Source organism: Poecile atricapillus, chromosome 5, assembly GCF_030490865.1.
Source record: "Poecile atricapillus isolate bPoeAtr1 chromosome 5, bPoeAtr1.hap1, whole genome shotgun sequence".
Classification (NCBI taxonomy): domain Eukaryota; kingdom Metazoa; phylum Chordata; class Aves; order Passeriformes; family Paridae; genus Poecile; species Poecile atricapillus.
This window is the reverse complement of record NC_081253.1, coordinates 2,149,950-2,173,186: the sequence shown is the minus strand read 5'-3', so window position 1 is coordinate 2,173,186 and position 23,237 is coordinate 2,149,950. Positions and strand designations below refer to the sequence as shown.

Genomic DNA, 23,237 nt, shown 5'->3' with positions numbered 1-23,237 from the left:
CTTCCAGAGACTTTGGAAATTTATTTCTCCCTTCGATCTCACTGCTCTGCTTTTCTCAATTGCTCCACAGCTCTGGCTCCCGGTGCCAGGAGGAGACCTTGCTTGTTTTCTGCATCACTGAGCCCAAAATGTTTTGCTTAAACCCAAAAATTCCAGCCCCAAAACAGTGGTGCAAGGGCTCTGCATGTGGGGAAGCCTCAGCCAGTGTCCCCAAGCAGAGCACTGAATAATCCTTAGACATTTTTAAGCTCCATCAGAGCATATTTGACTTTTTCCTCCTGTTGTTCTGATTGGGATATCACCCCACAGCAGAATTATCTCCTGATTGCCAACCTCAGCGATGGTTTTCATCTCTTCTGAGAGCTGTTCAGCCTCTCCCTCTGGATGTGTGATCACTGCTCCCTCTCCTGCCAGCAATCACATCCCTCTCCAGCCTTCATTCCCTCGGAGCAGGCCAGGCACAACCCCTCCTCTCTCTCCCTGTGATTGTTTCTCCAATCATTGGTCATTTGGGCAGCTGTTGGCTGCCAGGTTGGGGGATTTGTTACCCCTGGTGTTTGAGGAGGAGGAGTTGCACTTCTCAGTAGTCTGAGCAGGACATGGCTGTTTCTCTCCTAAATACCTTTAGATCATCTGAGCCATACTTGGAGCTTGTGTTCCTGCTGGAATCAACTGAAGTGTGTGGATGTTTGTTGCTTGTTTCAGTCAGATTTGATTTGATTTTCACAATGTTTATATTAAGAACTAGAATTAGTATGTGGCACTGGATTGCAAAATAAAGAATATTGATATAAAAGAAAGGAAGATAAAATGAGTGCTGTTGTACAAGAACACACATAAGGTCCTGTGCCGCACGGTTTGTGCCCTCTGCACAAAGGATTGACTTCCCTGTGCCATTCCTATTTCCAGCCCCTGCAGGAATGTGCCCCTCGCTGAGGGTGGGATTTTGCCATGGAAGTCAGAGAAAATGGATTTGCATTTCCTCCCAACAGCAGCTCCAGCTGCTTCCTAAACAATCTGCGTGGCATGGTCCATTTTGTCCTGGAATAACATGGCACGGGTATTCCCTCACATTTCCCATCTTTTGAGGGCTTTGAGTCTCTTTTTGTCCTGAAAGCATCTTCTCCACACCACAGAACCCTGATCTGGGACTTAGAGAAGCTGTGGCTGCCCCTGGATCCCTGGAAGTGTTCCAGGCCAGGCTGGACGAGGCTTGGAGCCACCTGGGATAATGGAAGGTGTCCCCATGGCTGGGGTAGGAATGGATGGGATTTAAGATCCCACTCTGCCATGCAGCACTTTCCCAATAGGAGCTTCCCCTAAAGCAGAAATTTCTCATTGTGTTTGACCATTTCACAAACACCCATTCTGGTCCATCTGGCACTGAAGAACTCACAGCAAAAGATTTACACTCGGCTTGTGCAAGGAAGAATCACAGAACCCCAGGATCACTGTGGTTGGGGAAGATCTCCAAGACTGAGTCCAACCTGTGACTGATCCTTGCCAACTAATGAGATGACCCAGTGCCATTTTCCATTTCTCCTCATTGTTTGCTTGTTAATTCACAGCTAAATCCTCTTTATAGTGGGAGATCCTAATAATCTTCATTTATAGGGGTTTATAAACTACTGGAGAAGAGTAGGATGTCCTAAGGTGGCAGGATTTACCAATCCACAGAGGATTTTCTGGTCAATGAAAGAAATAAAAGTACATGACTATCTGGTTTTTTCATCTTCCAGTGTGTAAATGTTGCAGTTCTGAATATCACGTTAAAATATTGCCTAAATCCCTCTTTTAATTTCCAGAGGACCTCACATGTGGTAGAGACTTGCAAAACATTGCAGAATGTTCTGGAAAAAAATGGAAGTCTATGAAAGCATCTTCTGCTGGGATGGGACTTAGCAGAACTCTTCCATAACAGACTGAGTTATGTTTTCTTCGAGCAAGTAATTGCCTTTATGTCTCATGATATGAACCACTGCAAATGATGTTCCTCCCCTGCATCCAGAGGCAGCTCACATTTATATCCCAATAAGCTCCTAATATTGAAGAAATGTGTTGGATTTCACGTTTTGCATGGCAGCTGCAGCTCTCTCAATCATTGTTATTGAAGAATATTTGCACATGTTGCCATCTCTGTCCGTTTAGACAATTTTTTTTGCAGTTTTGCAAAACAGTTTCCCTCCCTGGGTCTCTGCACACATCAGAAAGGCTCCGTTGATCGAGCTCATGTCTTGGTTTGAAAAGACAGGTGTCTGCTAAGGAAGGCAGGAGCCTCCCTTGAAATGGAAAAATGTAAATACACCTCCTTCTGAATTAATATCATCTTGAAATCAAGGGACTCTCAGGCAAAGATATGGGAATAGGAATAACATGTCTGTACTAGAAAATGAAAATAACAATGCAGTAGGACAAGAAGGCACTGTCAGAGTCAGGGATCCTGCACAAAGGGGCAGTTTTCCTCTGGAGGTCCAGTGGTGTAGCTGGGTCTGGTCTCTCCTCTGGGAATGCAGTGGAGAATGGCTGCTGTGGTGTTCTGAGCCTCAGATTATATCCAGGTAGGAATGTTGGCTCCTCCCTGGGAATGCAGTGGAGAACTGCTGTGGTGTTCTAATTCTCAGATTATATCCAGGTAGGAATGCTGGCTCCTCTCCCAGGGAATGCAGTGGCAAAGGCTGCTGTGGCATTCTGAGCCTCAGATTGTATCCAGGTAGGAATGTTGGCTCCTCCCCCTGGGTGGAGCATCTCCCAGTGGCTGATGGAATTTCACCAGCCCTGCAGCTACTTGATGGCCCATGGAGAGCAGATTTCCCCCTGGCCAGAGGATGGGTCCTGGAAGGGATAAAGAGCACGGCCCCAGCTGTTTTGAACAGCTGGTGATAGAACACAGACTGCTGGGCACATCTGGCATTGCAAGCCAAGGCAGCTCAGCAAGTGGCACTTTTGGCCTGCCTGTTTCCTCTCAGTAAACCAGCCTGGGCAGGAGTTTCACAGAAAATTAGGGGCTTTGTTTTAAGAAAGTTCATTGTTCCTGTAGCCCTGCTCTCTTTTATTTCAGACAAACAGACTTTCCCTGCTTTGCTGGGATCGATGAGTGAGGGGATATATTGGGAAGTAGTGTGGGTTTGAAGTGGGATTTGCTTTGATATTTCTGTGCAAATCCATGTGATGGCTCACTGACTCATACAGCTGAAAATAGGTGGTGATATCAAGCCCAGAATTCTTTACAGATTTTTTCCCCCCTTTTCTTGCTTAGCTAGCTGCTCTTCCAAAAAATTCAGGTCATTATTCAAATCTGTGCTTAGATTAAAACTCCAGATAGCATCACTCTTACTCATTGATGAATCACACTGGAGCAAATTTTGGTCCTACTGAACTCACTCCATGTTGCCTTAGTCATAAGTTTGTTTGGCAAATCACATGTCATGCTCGAATTAAGCACTTGCTTAAATAAGATACTTTTAAAATACATTCAGGAAAGTTTGCACATAAGATTTATATAGATAAGATTTATATTGCAACCTTGTCAAAGCAAAACTAGAGAATGAAAAATTCTGTTAATTCTGAGTTAAAACATGAATTTATGTTGTCAGCAACAGACCTAAAGGGATTGCTGGACATACATGAAATTAGACTTGTTTTCTAAAGTTTATTTATAAATTAATTTTAAATATTGTCTTTTGGGAGGCTTTGGAGTAGCAAATTCCCCCTGGAGGTAGTGATGCCACCACCACCCACACTGCTCAGTGTCACCACAGCCTCTGCTCTGCCACTGCTGACACCAACTTGACCTTTCCCAAAGATTTTTTTACATTGCTTGATTCCTGTGCCAATATCAAATTTGTGCTGAATCTTTTAAATTGACACCATATGGCTCTTTATATTGACAGGGGCATTTTTCCCTGAATGAGGATAACAGGAATTTACTGAAATTATAATTTAAAGCTAAACACAAAATAGGCAATGTAAATAAAACTGTTTCCAAAAATAGTTAGAACAAAACAGCTGTGAAATTATATTGAAAGGAAGAGCAGGAACTGAGGTGGGGATGGTTATAACAAATTATAGATTATCAATTTCATGGCAGATGGAAACAGGGTTTGGTTGGATGCATCCATAGCTCCAGCTCCTCCCTGTCTCATGCAGTGAAATGAGCCCTGTGAGCACTGACACGTTACAGGTATGGCTAAAAGAGGGGAAAAAAAAAAGGAATTAAATATATTCCATGCTCTGAATGATGATGTGTCCATGGGAATAGGCCAAATGCAGAAATGAGATTGGCAAATTGCAATTTGGCAAATTGCAGCCAAACCACAGCAGCATCCATGGAACCGTGATCCAGTTCCTGACGCCGCAGCAGCCAACGGCTCCGCTCCCATCCTGAGCTGGGGAGAAGGAAAAGCTCTGGAGGTGCTGCTCAAACATCACCAAGTCTCTCCCACAGGAATGGAGACCTGAGAGCTGCTCCTTAGGAAATTCATAACTCCATGGTGTGCCAAGACCTACAGCTCCTTGTTGTGGTTGTCCTGTCACGGGAAGAACCTGCTCCCTTTCCAACAGAACAAAACCGGTTATTAAAGAGGTGCCAGCAGGAAAGGAAAGCTGGGCATGGAACCACAGCTTCCCAAGTTGGAATATTTTAATGTGTCCCAGGTGATGTGAGGTCACTGTTTGCTTAAGCTTGGTACCTTACAAGTGGAGTTTGGATAATCCACACAGGTTGGGATTACAAATCCTCACAGCTTTATGGATCATCTTCCTCAAAAGGATTAACCTGTGGCTTCAGGAAAAGCTCACAAAATATCTGTGTGTTTAAAATCAAGAGAACTGTGCAAAGAAATTAATTAACAAGCAGCCACTGAATACTTGGGGGAAAATGGGAATGGATTAATTTGGGCTCCTTGAAAACCTACCTATTGCACTGGCATTTTTTTTTCAATTGAAGAATGAAACTCTGATGCAATTTTCCTATTATATAATGGCATTATTTTCCACTCCTTTATTTCTCCTTTGTTTCCAAGAATGATTAATTAGTGACACAACTCAGGTACCTGCAGAAACATTACCAAAGCCAGCCATTCTTTTGTCTTGGAAGATTTTTTTTCCTATACCTGGAATAGCCAGAAGCACCAATGCCTTTTCTTTGTAATCTCATAGGATTATTTAGGATTTCAGGGTTAGAAATTCCCATCACGCCTGTGACATTCCCTGATTTACCTATGGATGTGGGACGGGATGTTCCACAGAAATGGCCCCACGTGGTTTGGGCACCTCTTCAGTTCTCTTTGAAGCTTTCAGCTGCTCCTGCTCCTCTCTGCATTGGCTCTCCCATAAATCCTGCCTCTTCCCAAGGACCTGGCCTTCTGGAAGCTGGGTGTTTGCAGTGCCCTAAGAACCACAAATATTCCACAACTATTCCAGAACCATGTAATTAATTTGATTGGAAAAGACCTCTGAGATCACTGAGTCCAACCTATGACTGATCACCACCTTGTCAACTCTCACATCCAGTCTTTCCCTAAGACCTCCAGGGATGGGGACTCCAAACCTCCCTGGCCAGCCCTTTCCAAGGTCCAATCGCTCTTTCTGTGAAGAAATTCCTCCTCATGTCCAGCTAAACCTCTCCTGGCACAGCTTAAAATTTTGTCCTCTCATCCTGTCACTCCCTTGAATAATCCATGATTTTCATTTTCAAGCTTCCAAGACTCACATGTGAAATCTGATTTGAAGGAATCACCATTCCCTCACTTTCACCAGTGCCCTCTCACCCTGTCTGCTCTACCTCATGGCCACAATTCAGTTCTCACTTTTCCCTCGTTTCTTCCTTTTTTTCTTAGTGAAGTTCAGAGGAATTTTATGAGCAGTTCCTGCCCTGTCCATGCTCTGGTCTGGGACACAAGGAACACACAGTTCCAGGGATGGGGCAGCCACAGCTTCTCTGGGCAGTGAGTGCCAGGGCCTCCTCACCCTCACAGGGAACAATTCCTTCCCAATATCCTCCCTAACCCTGCCCTCTGGAAGGGAGAAGCCATTCCCTGTGTCCTGTCACTCCAAATTTGTCCAAATTCCTTCTCCAGCTTCCAGAACAAACTCACTGCTCCTCCTTCCACCGAGTTTCTTAACAAAAAGCACAAAATAGCTGCATGCACCAAGGGGTCATGTCCCTTCTTTTCAGGGAGCATTGTGGAGTGTTTATTCGAGGAGAAATTCCGGAGCTGAGCACGGCTGTTCCTGAGGAAGCAGGAGCTGCTGTAAAGGTGTGACTCTCCTGGAGCAGCTCTTCAGAGCATTTGTGTATTTATGAAGATCTGGTTGTACCTGGAGCAGCAGATCTCAATGAACGGGGATGAATGGCAATTGGAAGTGGGAATACTGCATCAGCTTTGCTGTGACTGATGTCTGCACAGTAAAAGTGTCTTTTTTTACACTATTTTCTTAAAAAACCCTTTGACAAGGAAGTACAGCAAAGTGAAGCTTGAATACATCTTTAAATCTGCATGTTGATTGCATAACTCCCCACGACAGCTCCAAACTTCCTTTTGTTATTACAAATGTGTGCACAGAGCACTGCAAACATTGTCCCCACTCCTCCCTGCCAAGGAAACACTTTCATTTTCCTTTTGACTCTTCTCGCAGCCCAGCAAATATTTGTGTTTCTTGATGCACAGCAACGTTGCTGAGAGATCCTGGTTTTGCTGTGAAGGCTTTCAGCCCCATTTTGCAGGAAAATGGGGGAGTACAGGTGACATTGCTCCCAGACAAGTGACAGGGAGCTTCCCTCTGATTTGCAGCACAGTCAGATAAAAGTAAAACCTTCTTTCCTATGGAAACACCCCCTGACTCCAATTGGCACCAGCAATTTGGGACAGGGGAATTGCTTCCAGGAGCGAGACCTGGGTTATTTCTGCACAGCAGGAAATGGTTCTCACAATGGTTCTACCCCAGCTGGGGAGATTTTTGGGGTTTGCAGGGTTTTTTCTGAGTGGAACATCAAATATTCCCACTCCAGTGGGTGCTGCCACTCCAGAGTGGCACAAAGCAACGACATCAACCTTAGAGCAAGGTGGGCAGGGAAAATGTTGCCATTATGAATCAGAAAGAAAAATTGTTATATTCAGGCCATTAATCCAGAAAACAGCAATTGTCAAGGGGGAGTTGTTGGGGTTTTGTAGGTGAGCTTTTAGGTGCTTTTTTTAGCTTTAGGGCTTCATTTTTATAAAAGGTACTCCTGGTGTATTTCCTAATTTCTTGCTTTTATCTGGTGGAAGGTGTTCCAGCCCATGGAATGAGGCTGGAATTAGATGACCTTTAAAGACCCCTCCAACCCAAACCATTCTGGAATTCTGTGATTTTTATGATTTTACAGTTGCCTGAAAATTTATTTTTAGATTTTTGAATTTTATTTTTAGAGAGCACTTTTACTCTTGTGCTGGAATCCAGCAGAACTACAAGCTCTGAGGAGGAAAGGGAGCATCTCTTACTTCTGGGACAGAGTTTTCCAGTGTCCCCTTTATAGCAAGTCCTTCATTCTGGCTTCTGAAATCTGAATAAAAATAAAATCAGTTTTCAATGCTCCATGAGTCTTACTTTGTTGATATTTTAAGGTGCAGGATGGGGGTTGCTTTAATTTTTTGACACAAGCTGGAGAGCTTCCAGCTCCTCAAAACACACTGATTAAAAAAAAAATAAAATAAAGAATTATCTTGTATTTGCCTTCTGAGGTGTGAGATTTTGGGATAAATTTGCATACATTTGTAAACTTGGTTTTCATTTTTCTCTGCTATGTTTTTCTAAGTAACAGTTGAGTAAATCTCTCTACTCTTGTTTTCCAATGTTAAAGGGCATAAATACCATCCTTATTATGTATTGATTTTAACAATACTGTTTTAGCTCCACTCATAATCATTATTTCCTTCACTGGTCGTGGCATTGCAGAGTTAACTTTTTTCCTGGTGGTAAAACCCCAGATTTCTGTGGGTTTGAGCTGCATTCCTGCAGGTGCCCAATGGTTTTACTTGATAATTCCAAACCAAATTCCTCTGGTTTCATATCTGCATTATTGTTAACTCACTTGTTGAATTGGGCTGTAAAAGAGCCCAGTCAAGGGTAGATTTATCTTTTGAGTCAGAATCCAAGATTTTATACCACAGGAAGCAGCTGCAGCAGGTTCCTTTAAAGAGCTCCCGATGCCTGTGGTAACCTCCACACACAAAGCACAATTCCCTTTCATTTTAAACCTATTTCTTGACACAAATAGTTTTGATATAAAACTCTCAAATCAGGAGCTTCCTGCTGCTTTTCATCATTGTCCCTTCCTGCTGTAATTTGGGGAATCTGCTATTTTCATAGCTGCTCTTTTATTTCGTTTTTTTTGGTGTTGGGCTTGAGATTTTAACTCCATTTTCAACTTTTATAATTTTCACTCAGAGGTTTAAATCTCCCAGGAAGCTATTCCATACTCGATTTCAGGGTTTGGCTGATAGGTTTGGGTGATCTTCGAGGGGAAGCTCCAGCTGCCAGTTCCCTAAACCCCTGGAATAACTGGAAATAGAAATGGTTGGGAATGATACATTAACTCTGAGCATTAGGCACTAAGCATGCTTGCTGGCTACTTTGATCAAGCTCTTTTTTCCTGACAAAACCCCCTTTGAAATGAATAAGACAGAGGTTCCTTTCACTTCAATCAGAGTTCTCAGACACAGGGAGAAAGAAGGACTTCATAACCTTTAAAAAGACTCCCCTCGTCCATTCATGGATCTCCTGGAAAGCTCAGCACTTTCCCTTGTGCTGGAGTTACTAAGCCAGCTCCTGGATACTTTCAGGCTTCCTTCTAGTGAGGATTTGCTTAAACATGAGATCAAACCCCTCTATAAAGAGCTGGAATCTGGGATTTACAACAGCAGGAGCAGCGACACCGGGAATATTTGGTGATGTGGATTGTCAGCATCTCTTTCCCACTTGCACCTTCTGAGCCTGGCACGTTGCAGATGATTCTTTGTACACTTCATATTTTGATTATTTGTGTGTATTTTCAGTCAAGCCATCAGCACCCTAAAAATTCCAGTTCTCTTTTAACACCTTGAAGGAAGGTTTTGGACACCCAGCACTGTGCCTTGGCAGGGGATATTATCACTTCTGGAATCTCTGCTTCTGCACTCTGAGCTTTTTTTTTTTTTAACTACTTTTTGTACTTAGAAGGTAACAACACACAGAGTAAAGAAGAAGTACATGCTCCTCTGCTGGATTGTGTTGCAATAGTGTACACTGAGATAATTATCCATAAATGATGCTCTGGCTTGGAGATTAATGCAGTGAGATAGGGAGTATTAGGAAAAAAAACCCCACCAAACCAACAAATAAACAGGATAAATCTGCAAAAAAGACCTCCAGAAATATCCCAGGCTTTAGGCAGCTATGGTGAGAACAAGGATTCCTTGTGTTAAATGTCACTATGGAGAAGCAGAACCAAAAGCAAGGATGTGATAAAGCCCCCGAGCCTATACAGCTCTGACATTTCCACTGATCTATATGTTTAAATAAAATTTGAGGATTTTGGGTCAATCCAGTGTTCAAATGTGCATATTCAATTCCACTATGTCTATGAAGATGAGTCAGAATTCAGCTATTGAACAAATAATTTTGTTTGAGACATTGTTTCATTGATTTGTGCATGAAAAGTAAATTATGTTATCTACAGGTGAGTTACAGCTCATAATTTTTTTACAGCTACAACTCTTCAGAAAACCTATAATATTTTACAAGAGGAAGAGATCAGATTATGTGCTTAAAAGATGGATGGTTCTGGCTTAAAGCTAAACTAATGTAAGCTGAAACTTTAGTTCTGCCCATGTTCAGCTCTGTGCAATGTCTTCTTTGACTACATGAAAAAACCTTTCTGTATCCTACAGGGCATCATTTAAAAAAAAATTGTGTTGCTTGTAGAAATAAAATAATGGGATGAGTTTAGGACTAAGAGCCACCTGGAGGGTAAATATGTTTCATTTTTGTACTTTTTTTTATTTAAGCAGTGAAAAAGAGCAGAACATGCACACAAAGGAAAAAGGTTGTTATTATCTATTGTTCAGCTGTGCTGACTGAAAGGGGGAAAAAGTCTTCCAGCAGCGTGTAAAATGCCTGTTTGTCGCAGAAGCAGAAAGTCGTGGTGTCTTTTATCTGCTGGAGGAAGTACTTGAGGAGGAACTGCGTGTTCCTCTCCCAGGGATGTCACCTGTGCAGCTGGGCCTCAGCACTCCCAGCTGATGGCATCCAGGTGGAAAATGCAGCTCATGCAGGACGGTGTCACAATCACCTTGTGAAATGCCAACCCTCTGCTGCTGCCAATTAGGGGCACCAAACACGTTTGGGGTGTGGGAAGTTTGGCCGCTTCTAAAAGGGTGATGAATTATAAATTCTAAGATAAACAGTACAAATTTTAAATATTTACCTGTTAATTCGAATCTGAGGCAAGGATTGTCTATCTTATGAAATAAAAATACTCTAAGGGAATTATAAATAAGTCCAGTCTATCATAGTTTCGTTCTCTGTTCCTTTCCTCATATTTTTAAAGCTTCATTTGCTCACATGACTGAACACTTACCTGATGCTTTCATAGCAGTAGTTAATATAATTTCCAGATCTCTTTCCAAAGCTAATTTGGGTCTGTGGCTAATGAACACAATGTTCTTGCTGCTTCTTTTTCCCTCCTGTGTATTCCTGTGCTTGTTTCATCTTCCTTCTCTCTCTCTAGCTGACACGATTCTTTACTCTTCATTTTGTAAATCATGTGCTTGTCACGAACAGCAGTTGCATTTTCTATACAAAACCACATAAATAAAAAACACAACAGGTAACTAAAAATAAAAGGCAATTCAGAGACTAAACCTAATTTTTTCTAATTAAAAAAAAAAAAATGGAATTATGTACGGTTGGCACAGTGATCCAAACAGTGAAGTTTGGAGTAAGAGTTTCAGTTTGTCTCAGAAGGTGTCACTGACAACTCCTGTGACAGCTCTAAGGTGGAGGTGAGAGAAGCAGCTCCTTGGTCTCAGGGTGTGAAAATAAAATGGAAATGAGGAGATATCTGAGGTACTAAGGGTCTTTGATGAAGGGTTTTGCAGAATAATGTCAACCTATGCAGGAAGCTCTGAATGGGCAGAAGACTGAGGCTCAGTCCAGGTGAGAATTTGGGATTACTAAATTCCAAGTTGCAGGACATTGCTCTAGATGGAAAGCATGATGGAGGAGTTTAGTAAACTCCTAAAACATGAGGAATTCCACCTCATCACGAGGAAGAATTTTCCAGGAGGGTGGCAGAGTACAGGAACAGGTTCCCAGGCAGAGTGTGGAGTCTCCAGAGTCATTCCAAACCCACCTGCTTCAAGTGACCCTGGTAGCACTGGATGGTCTCCAGAGGTCCCTTCCAACCCTAAATATTCTGTGATTAAAATAAAATAAAATAAAATAAAATAAAATAAAATAAAATAAAATAAAATAAAATAAAATAAAATAAAATAAAATAAAATAAAATAAAACAAACCTGTGCAGGTACAACTTTGTTTCTGACATGTTGGTTTGTGTCAGCCCTCCTGATGTTTTCATGGCTGGAACGCTTTAAGCCCACATTGACCAACACGCTGAGGAGACAAACCCGCTGGTCTGTCCACAGAGTGGGGACACTGTGGGGACACTGTGGGGACATTATCAGGAGACAGTGGGGGACACTGGGGGCAGAGTGGGGACACTGTGGGGACATGGTGGGGAGACATTTCGGACACTGCAGGGTACTGTGAAAACACAGAGGGAACATTGTGAAGAACACGGAGTGAATGCTGTAGAGGAAACGGTGGGGACACTGTGGGGGACACGGGGAGGACATAACGGGGACACAGCAGGAACAATGTGGGACACGGTGCGGACTTTGTGGGGACACTGTGAGGAGACAGTGGGGACCCAGCCGGGACACTATGGGGATCATAGTGGGGAGACATTGGGAAGATTCTGTGGGGACAATATAGGGACACTCTGGAGAGACAGCGGGGACACTGTGGGGACACAGCGGGGACACTGTGGGGACACAGCGGAGGCACTGCGGGGACATTGTAGGCACACTGCTGGGGTATTGTAGGGACGCTGTGGGCACACAGCGGGCACAACACTGCAGGGACACCGTGGGGACACTTTGGGCACCCGGCAGGAACACTGTGGGCTCACTGTGGGCTCACTCCGGCCGCTCGGCGTGCTCCGCTCCCGCCGCCCCCCTCAGGCTCCCTGAGGCTCCCTCAGCCTCCCGCCCTCGGCTGCGCGCGCAGCGCCGCTCCCGCCGCGCGGGCTGCCGGGAGGGCCGAGCGGCTGTGGTTAATGTCCGCCATGTTTGCCATGGCGCAGGGAGCGGACCGAGCGAGCCCGGCGCGGATCTAGGGCTGCGGGGCGTGCGCTGCGGGCTACGGGCGGCCCCGCCGGGAACTGCGCCGGGGCGGCGGGACCCTCCATGGTGGCGCGGGCGCGGCGCGGGAGCGGCTGGGAGGCGGCGGCGAGGCCGCACTGAAGGCCCCCCCCCCCCCCGCCCGCCCGGCCCCGGGGTGTTATTGTGAGGGGGAGACAATGAGCAAACTCTCCTTCCGCGCCCGGGCGCTAGACGCCGCCAAACCGCTGCCCATCTACCGCGGCAAGGACATGCCCGACCTCAACGACTGCGTCTCCATCAACCGGGCCGTGCCGCAGATGCCCACGGGGATGGAGAAGGAGGAAGAATCGGTAAGGGAGCGCGGCGCAGGGGGGGCACCATTGTTTACAGGCACCCCCCGCACGGGGAACCGGCCGCCGGTATTCACCAAGCGCGCTACGCTCGCTCCGCCGCGGGGAGCGCGGGGCGCTGCGCAAACGGCGCAGCGTAAGCCGCGGTCCGGCGCCGCGAGCGGGCCCTGCCGCCGTCCGCCATCTTCTGCTGCGCGTCCCGGGCGCGGGTGAGCGGGGGGGGCTCGGCGTGAGGGCGGCGGGACGGGCCGGCGGCAGCGCGGAGCGGAGCGGGGTGGCGGAGCAGCCGAGCGCGGTGTCAGAGCGGCGGAGCGCGGCGCCGGCCCGGCGGAGCGGGGCGGGCTGCCGGACAGGCTTCGGGGTGTCAGAGCGGTGGAGCGTGCTCGGGGTGTCAGTTCGGATTGTCACTTCGGGGTGCCGGAGCCGACTCGGGATGTCCGAGCGGCGCAGCGGCTTTGGTGTGGCGGCTCGCCGTGCCGGAGCGGCGGAGTATCGGAGCCGGGATGCCGGAGCGGCGGCTCGGGGATGCCGGAGCGGGCTCGGGCTGTGCCGGTGCGGGGTGCACGGCATGCCGGAGCGGCTGGGGATGCCGGGGTGCTGCAGCGGGCTCGGCATGCCGGCCCGGCGGAGCGGCTCGGGGTGCTCGGCGCGTTGTGGACTAAAGCTGATACTACTCCTGCCAAGCCTGTTGTGAGTGGCTGTCAAGTCGCTCGGGCTGGAGCTGGGGAGGCGGTGGCGGCGTGAAAGCGCTGGGTGCAGCGTGCTGTGCTGTGCCACTCCACAGGGAACGAGCGGCTCCGGGCCAGCTTCTCCCTTCTCCTCCGGCCGGGTGTCCCCGAGCCCGGCGGCAGCTCCGTGTCGCGGTTTGGGGCGCTGTCAGTCCCTGCTGACACTGGTACGTGTGGTACATTGGTAGAGACACTGTGCACATGTGGGGCTGAGGGCACAACACACACACACACACACACGGTGCACATGTGGGGCTGCAGGGCCGCACAGCAGCTTTGGCTCCCCGTGTGGGACAGTGTTTCTGTCCCCGTGTGGGACAGTGTTTCTGTCCCCGTGTGGGACAGTGTTTCTGTCCCCGTGTGGGACAGTGACTGTTCCTTCAGCCACCCCTGGTGCTGTTCGGAGTTATTTAACACCGATGGTTTGTGCTGCTGCTTGGTGTGCATCGCATGGCCGAGGCGTCAGCTGGACGTGTTGCGTGAAGCATTGGAGCTTTAATGTTATTTCCAAATCAACCAGCCAGTGTTCAGCGTGGATGTGTGATGTGTGTTCCGCTCGCGGTGTTAAAGGGTGGAAGAGCTTTTGTGCGCTGAGGTAAATACAAGTTTCTGGGGGTTTTGGTGAGCAGTGGGATAGCTTTGAAAACGCTTGCCTGCAGTTCTGGTGTCCTCCAAACGTACTGCTTTGTCTTGCCGATCTTCAAACACTTTTCTGTAAGAGTAAGGTTTATTTTGTGCTCCTGGGAGTTGTGTAAGCTCAGACAGAGGCTGTCGCCTGATGTGTCTGTACTTGCAGAGCCGATAGTAAATGCACCCTCCAGAATTTCCTCAATGAATCCGTGTCTCCGCCTCAGCCAAACCTCTGTGCCTGTGGATTGGCTTTTCCGAGGTTACAGCTGTCAAAGGAGGCTCCGTGCTTTCCTCACTGCTTTTTTTCTCACCTGACTGTTGGCATTAAAAGGAATCCTCTGTCTTATCATGGTGGGGTTTTATTTTTTAATTTACTGTGTATGATACAGTGGGATCAAAACTTCAGGAATTCCCCAAGAGTAACTCTGCTAAAAGCTGGGATTGTAGTTAAAAGGAACAACATTGGGGTACTAATGAAGCAATTTTGGAGACTAATTTGGTTTTCTCAGCCTCTAAAGTCTATCTTGCAGTGGTGTGTTTCCATTTAATATTTAAACTAATTCTTAAAAATTGCTGTAATTTTGATAAATCATGTTTAAAATAAAGTTGTTAATAGAAAATTGCTGTAATAGTTCGAGCAAACAAGCTGCTTATGGGCTGCTTAAATTATTGAGAAGATTAGATTTACACTTCAATAAAACTACTTTAGCGTTGTCCTAAAAAGTTGTTTTTCTGAGTGAGGTTTGTTTTCTCTGCGCTGACATGTGGCTCTGTTTGATATATTATGTAATAGTCTCAAAATGAAATGACTGAAGCAATATATAAACATCGTGTGAGATGCATCAGCCAGGCAAGATTATAAACTGCTATTCTTAGATTATTCAGATCATTACCATGTGGTGATGGTTTCATTCATGGCTTGTCCTTCTCCCAGTGTAGCACAGATAATTCTTAATTGTACTTTTTTTTTGAATGATATGAAAAGGAATGGCTATTGTGGATGACAGTAGTTAAATATTTGAGAAATACCTAAACAGCTTTAATGGATAGCAAATACTGCTGTGATCGATTTGATGTATTTTGAAAGGGACTTTTTGGAGGGAGAGAGAAATCTCTGCACACTCATTTTGCCACCTCAATTTCTAGGGTGTCTCAAGGCCTTTTTTCCCCGAGTGAAAGTTGTTTGAAGCCTCAGGGTGGCTGCTGTTTTCCATTTGCTGTTCAGAGCCACAAACCTCGTGTTCCTCTGGCCCCGGGACGCCACTGTGCTCCGGTGCCACCCTCTAGGACTGTCATGGGGTCAGACAGCACCTTCCGGGATATATTCCACTGGAAATCATCATTATTTACAGATTTGCAGGATTTAAAACGCTTGAGTGGCACGTCTGCCCTGTTCTTTACAACCCAGCCTCGCTGGTGCAGACATGTGATTTAATTAGTTGGTGATTGATCTTTTGTACATACAGAAGTGCAGATTTTGGTCCATTTATTTTTGATGAATATTCTGGAACTGTTTCTGTATGAGTATCTCAGAGATTTATATCCACTCGCAGCGTTTCACAAATCAGCAGCTCATTTCTCTCACTTGGAGATTCCAGCTGTGAAAGAATTAGGTTTCTCTTCTGCAGCATGTTTATGTTACAAATGTTTATAATTTACTCTAAATTAACCTGAGGAAGCAAATTGTGTGGGTTTGTTTTTAAACTCACGTGAGAGAGCGATGGCTGGAGCAGAAGCAGGAAGGTGTCCTTTTGGGAATTCAGAAACTGAGCAGGGACACTTGAGCTTTTTTTCCTGATGAGTAAGACTTTTATTTACTAATGCTAATGAATTGTTTTGACTGGAAAGGGAGCAAGTTGCAGAGCAGATAAGCCCTGGATTTGTTTCTTATCACATTAGTGTGTTTTTATTTGAATACCTATAATTGGAGATTGCTGAGTTGCACGTTGTGAGGTGAAATCCTGTTTGATAATGAGGCACATTCACACGGAAGGCTCTGGGAAGTCAATTTACCTGAGGTGTGAGGAAGCTGAAAATGTGGTGGTAATGGGTGATCCCGGGATTGCCTGGCCAGAGCTGTCTGAGCCTTCATCTCAATCCTTGTTTGAACATCCATTCATTTCCAGTTCAGCTTGGCACGGCATCACAGGCCTGAGGCTAGAGAGGAAAAGCGCAGGAATGGCAATTTAAGGACGTGGTTTGACTCTGCAGAAATGCTGAGACCGTACCCGTGGGAAGGGACTTTCCTTCCCAGCTCTGCAGGGATCACCTCGGGATGAGCCTTCTCTAATCATTAAATACAGCGTTCAGTTCTGATTATTTCGGCTGGAAGTAGTTAACTTGATTTTTTTTTTGCTTGGTTCATTCAGTTCCTTTTTTGTAATGCTGGAACTTGAAGTGCTCATCATCGGGCTTCGAGGTATCCTGGAGCTGGTGATGCTCCTGAAACAACTTTTTCATTCTCCTTTCAAAGCAGGAAGCTTTTAGCTTTGCACAAGTCCTGGTTTTCCTGTTAAATTGTATCAGCAAAAATATCCACAAAGAATATTTCTCTCTGATACAGAGAACTGGGAGAGTATCAAATGTGTGAGGATTCACATAAGCTGCTGGTCAGAAGTGCTGGTGCTGTCTGATGCGCTTAGGTCTGAGTTTAAAAACACAAATATACATAAATCACTTCCCACATGGACAGAGTCTTCTCTTAACTGGATGTTTGTGTGTGGGCTGTGCATTCATAACCTGTGGTTGAACCCTCAAAGTTCCTTACAAACGAGAGGCTTTGTAGAACAAAGAGACACGGACAGCAGTGAGTAAAGCAGCAGGTCAGCAGAGGATAACTTCAGCTCCAACCATGCAAATATTCTGGAAAACAGAAATCCCTCGGAAAGTCTGCATGGGAATCTATGTGAGAAACTCCAAGGATTCTATTTCCATGCAAAACCAGGTGAAATCAAGACAGCACACTTGTTTTGGAAAGGAATTGGGTTTGTTTGACTAAAATCAACTGGGTTTTCTGCTGGGGAAATACAATTCCCAGTGTAAGGTATTCCTCAGTTAGAGTTAAGCACCTGTATTTATTTACTTACTTGGGGAGTGCTTGGAGACTGCTGAGATTACTGAAGTATGTTTGGCATTAGGCAGCGAAATGCTGGGTTGTGATTTTTATTCACAGAATCCTGAGCTTCAGTTTTGTTTGAGATCTTTCCCTGCCTTCATCTCCTGTACTTTTCTCCCTCTCTCCGAGTCCCATTGCCTCATGCAGTGATGTCCCTCCCAAGTGCACATTTCAATTCAATTTTTATTTCAGTTTTCAGCTCTGATCCTTTATCCTTGCTGTGCCATCACCTGCAGAATCTCTGGTCCCTGTTTAATGTCCCGTTTGATAACTGTGAATCAGAATTAACCCCGAGCAGCTGAGCACTGGGGAGCTCTCAAAACCGAGGAGCTTCGCGTTTAATTTGTTGTGGCTAAAGTTAAACACGACCAAGGTTTGCTCTGAAGTCTCCACCTCGCGAGCAGTTTATTAGGGCTTATCACATTAACACCTATCAGCAAACCTGTCCCAAGTGCTTGGGTTATCAGCTTAGCCCGGGACAAATGTCACTGATCTCCGAGTGTGCTTTTAAGATAGAGCTGAGTAACAGAGCTGCAGGTAGAGGGGACATTGTGCTTCTTGTGGTGTTGATGAGAGGTGGTGACAGCCACCGTGGGACAGCGGATCATCCTTCCTTTCACCGGGAGCACGTGGGGATAGAGATGGCAATGGAGAAGCGGTGTCATCTCGAGGTTAGATGGGTTCAGCCCTATCTTAACACCGCACGGGTAATTTAGATAAAGCTGTATTTTTGCTGCAGGCCAGAGGCTGCTCGGGGTCAGCAAGCAGCGCTGGCAGAGCTGCCCGGGCTGGTTTGAGTGCCCGTGGCCCTGGAGCACAGTGGGAGCTGCCGGGCTGTTAATTGAGAGTCACACCTCGGGTCATTATGCAGGAACTTTCCCTGGTGGGAAGGGTTCCTCGGCAGGAGGTGCAATTCCATGACAAAAGCTTAGGAGAGCGCTTGGGAATCGGCCTGGCTGAGCTGAATGGCTGAGCTCTGGGACGTCTCAAATGCAGGGAGCAGTCTTTCCTTTTCCTTCAATTTAAGGAAGCTTTGGAAAGAAAATAGCTCGGGCTTCCTTGGATTTACAAAGTGCCAGATTTCACAGTGATCCTGCTTGGCAAAACTGAGCAGGAAGCAGCTAGGTGCAATTTCTCTTTTGACTGAAACCAGTTGAAATGTCCTGCTTGAACAATTTGGATCAACAGACATTAAATCTGCTTATAGTAACCACTGTTTTAATTGTTTTTCATAAGAAAGATCATTTTGATTGGTGCTAGGTGTTCAAAAGCTTATTTGTAATTTATTTTGCCAGCAAGGCTAATAAATAATGCCTTGTTTATGCCATAGCATATTTATCACTCTAACACTTCAACGTTTGGAAAGGTAAATAACTGATTTAATATTTACATGAACCTTGAGTGTCCTAAAAGCCAGTGGTGGTGAAGATCAGTTGTAGAATTGAAGTTTCTATAACAAGTAGAGAAGAATGGAACTAGAACTGAATTCCTGTATGTAAAAGGGTGTAAGAAGTAGGAAAAATAATTTTGGGTGACTAAAAGTTGTATCAGTATAGACTGTGATAATTTTGAAAGTAATGTTGACTAGTTCCGAGTCAAAGTAACAACATATTTGAGAATATGCTGTTTAAAAGCTTTGATTTTTGATCCATTTTGCAAATTCCTACTTGTTAATGTGTAATAAGCACAGTGTAGTGGAGCTGAAGGTGTTGGATTAAAATGCTCTCCCTGTCCATGGCAAATGTAAGGGAGCAGAAATCTGCAGAAAAAAAAAATCAGAGTTCTTAATTTCCCCGATTTCCTTTGTGCAATTCGAATTGTGATTAATACATTTACACCTTGGTCTCTCAAGTTTGGGTGCTCAGAGCCTCCTCATTGGCAGAATTGTTCTCTGTGAGATGTTTTTGTGTCATCTTCAGTTGAAGATTTGCTCAGCTTCACTTGTGAGACTCTCCCCGGTCGGTGAGATGCCATTTTTCCGTCAGTTTTCCATCAGTTTTCCATCTCAGTAAACTCCTCTCTGCTCCTGTCCCCTGGGACACACAAAGTGGTTCATCCTCGGATCAGTTCTCAGCCAGCAGAAACACTTCCTCCCCCCTTTTCTCTGGTTGTTTTCTGTTGTTTACATTGGAATTTATAATTTGTTTTTCTCAGCTTTGTGCCATTTCTCTGGCTGCAGCTCACACTTGGGGGATCTTAGACCAGTCTGTGTTGCATAAAACAAACTGTTTCTACTTTGAAGCATCCCGGTGATGTTGGATTCCCCGTGCCAGGCTTGGATGTAAACAAACCACTCACTCTGCAGTGGTATCCAGAGATGGGATAATTAAGGGAAACACTGATACTACAGCAAGTCGGAAAAATAATAATTTCTGTTTCTTGACTTAAAGGTATTTGGTTTAAAATGGAATTTTGTGGTTAATTTTTAATAATTTTGATTTCTATCAATTACTGTGCATGTGTTTAAATTTATCTAACCTTTTCCTCAGTTGTCCAAACTGTAGAACCAATTTCAGACATTGTTTTTAATTATAAAATGAGGGATTTCTGTTTGCTCCATCAGGTCTCCAGCACTCCAGGTAGCATCACTTTGGCAATGAAAACACCATTTGTTTCAAAACTCTCTAAAATACAAATTCCCTGCTGCAAGTGTGTTCAGTTAAACAGAAACTCTGGATATTAATGTTGAGATGAAAACGTTCCCCACAGGCTGAGGTTAAATGCAGAGTGCAGAGGAGAGGTGCAGTGATCTCCTTCAGCTCCTGCTGGAGAATTTCCAGCTCTCGCTCCTCCCTGCTGCAAGGAGCAGCTCTGTGACTCACGGTCACATGGAGGTGTTGCTGTGTGCAGCCAGCATCAAACACAATTTGGGATCCCTGGATTATACTGGGTTTAATAAAGGGCAAAGCTCCTTCTTGGGGTGTCTCAGCCTTGAAAAATGCGTTGTGGGGTTCATGACATGAAAAATGAGACAATATTTCTCTAGGTCAGGGCCTTGCCACCCTGCTTTGACTGGGATAATCAGGATTTCTAATGGAATAATTTTTTACCTTGTGAATGATACCAGTGTATCCCAAGCAGATCTTTGGACTATATGTTACAGTATTTGTAACAATATTCTCCTAAAGCTTTTTTGGAAAAAAAAAATCCCACTCTTCAGTAAACAGAAATTTCTCACCTAGTACCACAAACAGCTTTTCCAAAAATTTATTTTTTTTTTAATAATTCAATTTAATGTTTGTAACAATATTTATTTATTTATTGTTATAACAATAATTTGATTTTTAATCATTAGCTTATAGTCATGTTTTGGTAGACTGGGAAGTTGTGTAAATGATTGTAGCTTTAAAATACAGAGTTTTAGTTGCTGTGGGGTTTCTGACATTTCATAGAAAGTGACAGTTGTGTGTCCATATGTTCATAAATAGTGAGTAATCATTATTTACAGGGATGAGAGATTGCTCATGCTCTCAGACATTGCTGCTGTTGCACTTGGGGTGACATTTGGGATATCTCACAGTTGTTTCATGTCCAGTTTGACATGAATTGGTTGAAAATGGTTGTGGTCTGTGCTCATTTCACTGTCCCTGTCCCTTTATCAGGGTCTGTGGGATGATTGCCACTCTTATTTCCTCAAGTGCTTCACTTGGCTTTAGGCCCCCCAGAGGGGGAAGAAAGACATTCCTGGACCTTGTTTTGGTACAAACTGGAATTTTCCTCCTTCAGGTTGACATCTGCTCTCTTCTGGAGACACCTTCACCTGGACAAGAGGTGTCACCCAGGAGTGTTGGGGGCCCTTCCCTTGGGTTGATCCAACATCAGCATTCCAGAGATACCTTCAGGGGATGGGCTGTAATCCCGGGATTTGGATTTAAAGTAGTCCCAGATTGGCTTGGCTTGGGTGCTGCTTTGGGAAGTTGCACTTTAACAACTGGGAAAGGGAAGAAAGTGATGGAAAAGTCAGGGAATCTCAGACTGGTTTGGGTTGGAAGGGACTTAAATCCCATCCAGTGCCACCCCTGCTATGGCAGGGACACCTCCCACTGTCCCAGGCTGCTCCCAGCCCTGTCCAACCTGGCCTTGGGCACTGCCAGGGATCCAGAAGCAGCCCCAGTTCCTCTGGGCACCCTGTGCCAGGGACTCCCACCCTCCCAGGGAAGGATTTCACCCATTCCAGGGACCTGTGTGGATTTTTAGGATGGAGCAGCCCAATTTGATTCACTTCCCCTGCCTCTCTCCCCGAGTCAGTAAGAGCAGCCAATCTTTAGTACATTTTTTTGGCTGTAGTCACAATTCACCAGTCTGGAAGGCAAGTGTGGGGCAGGTGGTTCTTGTGACTATTTTTATTTATTTTTTTTTAAGAAAGGGTGTTGATATCATGTTGGAAAAAATTGATATGGCCAAAAGTGAAACTGAGAAATAGTTCCATGAGCCCTTTCCACTTGTGTATCTTCTCTTTCTTGTGGGTTTTCTCCAGCTTCCTTCCACTGAGTGTTGAAAATTCCTCCGGGAAACTGAGTGGAATTGTCCTTGAAAGCCTTGGTTTGAGTGTGTGGGTTTTCACTCAATATTTGGATTTTTATGGTTTTCTCAATGCCCTGCATTACTTGATAATTAATCCACTGTTTTAAGGGGACACCCTGTGCAAGAGGAAACAGCTCTGATTCCTGACTAGATTAAGTCTTTATCAAATCAGTAGAAAAATGTGTATTACCATCTTTGCTAATCACTGAAATGCACGTTTTCCAAAATAAATCCAGAATGAAGCCATGGGTTTCTGCTCTCAAGGGTGGGAATTCTTGTGGAGCACACACTGATTTCCTGCTCTGTACGTGACTCCTTATTTCACTTGTCCTCTTTCCACCCCACAGCAGAGGGAGAGGGAAGAAATGGAAACAGGTCTGTAGGATTGCAAGGGTTAACTGCACAAGAAAACAAAAGCTGGTGCTTGAGTTTACACTTTTGCTCTTGGGAATCTTCTCTAAAAAAAGTGTCTGTGTGCAGAGAGGGAGGAGATGGGGCTGAGCCTTTCCAAGGCAGGGAGGCTTCTGACCAAATTAGCTTTTGAGCTTCCTGACACTTTTTTTCTGGAAGTGCTGTCAAGAGGTGTTACTCGCTGTGCTTGAGACTTTGCAAGATGAGTCTGCACATTTCCAGCTATACTTCTGTACTTTTAGCTTCTGAATCTCACTATTAAAGATAAAAATGTCTTTTTTTTAAATTTCCCAATTGGAATATAATATTTAACAAGTGAAATATTTAGAATTTAGTACTTTTTAATTGTTTTCTTTGCTTTAATTCTTTTCTTGGTGCAGGTAGATTGAAAGGCTGACTCTAGGTTGGCCTAGAAATAACTTATTTTGATTTGGAAAAACTGTTGATAAATTTACTTTTCTGTTCCATCCTACTTGCATGGAGGGCTGTGGGGTTAAAGCAGTGAAACAACCTAAAGAGGAGTAACTTTGTTTATTTGGTGTAGTTTTAAGGAATGAAGATGGGAACAGGTAAATTGAATCCTAGAGCTTTGTTGTCTAGGGATTTACACCCAATATGGAATTGCTCAATGGAGTTTGATATTTAAAATGAACATTTCAGTGTGAAGATGGTGTTCAGCCATGGGCATCTCCAACCATGCTCAACCAGAAAACTTGCAGTTATATAAAGTTTGATAAACTCTGTTTCTCAGAGATTACTTGAGGGGTGGCAACAAGAGACTTATAGGTTAAGAAAAACCCAACCTGGTCTGTAGGGTCCAGGTGCTCTGGTTTGTGGGGTAAAAGGAATTAGGAGCAGTGAGGGGCTGGAATGAGATGGTTTGGGTTGAAATCATTCTGTGATTCCATGATATTCATGAAAAATATGTACAAAGTACCATTCAGTATTATCAGTGCTTGCCTTAAAACTTAACAAAAATAACTTCAGGATAATAGGATCAATACCTGTTGATTTATTACTGTTGTTGGACTCTGTTTTGGAGTGAAGAAACTCCCAGACAGAAAGTGGAAGAAGAA

The 23,237-nt window shown here is 44.8% G+C and overlaps 1 protein-coding gene and 1 long non-coding RNA gene across 4 annotated transcripts in view; one reads left to right on the top strand and one right to left on the bottom strand.

Annotated features, from left to right (window-relative positions):
- Nucleotides 1–9,992: 9,992 nt before the first annotated feature.
- LOC131579722 (uncharacterized) lies at nucleotides 9,993–12,286 on the bottom strand. The gene is made up of 4 exons (XR_009277761.1): nucleotides 12,211–12,286; nucleotides 11,372–11,434; nucleotides 10,598–10,812; nucleotides 9,993–10,386 (listed from the first exon to the last, which is right to left on the bottom strand). It is a non-coding gene; the product is annotated as an uncharacterized LOC131579722 (long non-coding RNA).
- Nucleotides 12,287–12,383: 97 nt separating this feature from the next.
- The window catches only part of EPC2 (enhancer of polycomb homolog 2), a 38,011-nt gene continuing 27,157 nt past the window's right edge, over nucleotides 12,384–23,237 (top strand). For 2 of the 3 annotated variants that reach the window (XR_009277760.1, XM_058840080.1), the window contains exon 1: nucleotides 12,384–12,753. Coding sequence is in view for 1 of the 3 variants with exons in the window: in XM_058840080.1 (XP_058696063.1) it covers nucleotides 12,601–12,753 (153 nt within the window). In the remaining 2 variants the exon portion in view is untranslated. Of the gene's footprint in view, nucleotides 12,754–12,940; nucleotides 12,963–23,237 lie in introns of those variants that run through there. The other variant, XM_058840081.1, reaches the window with a different exon arrangement.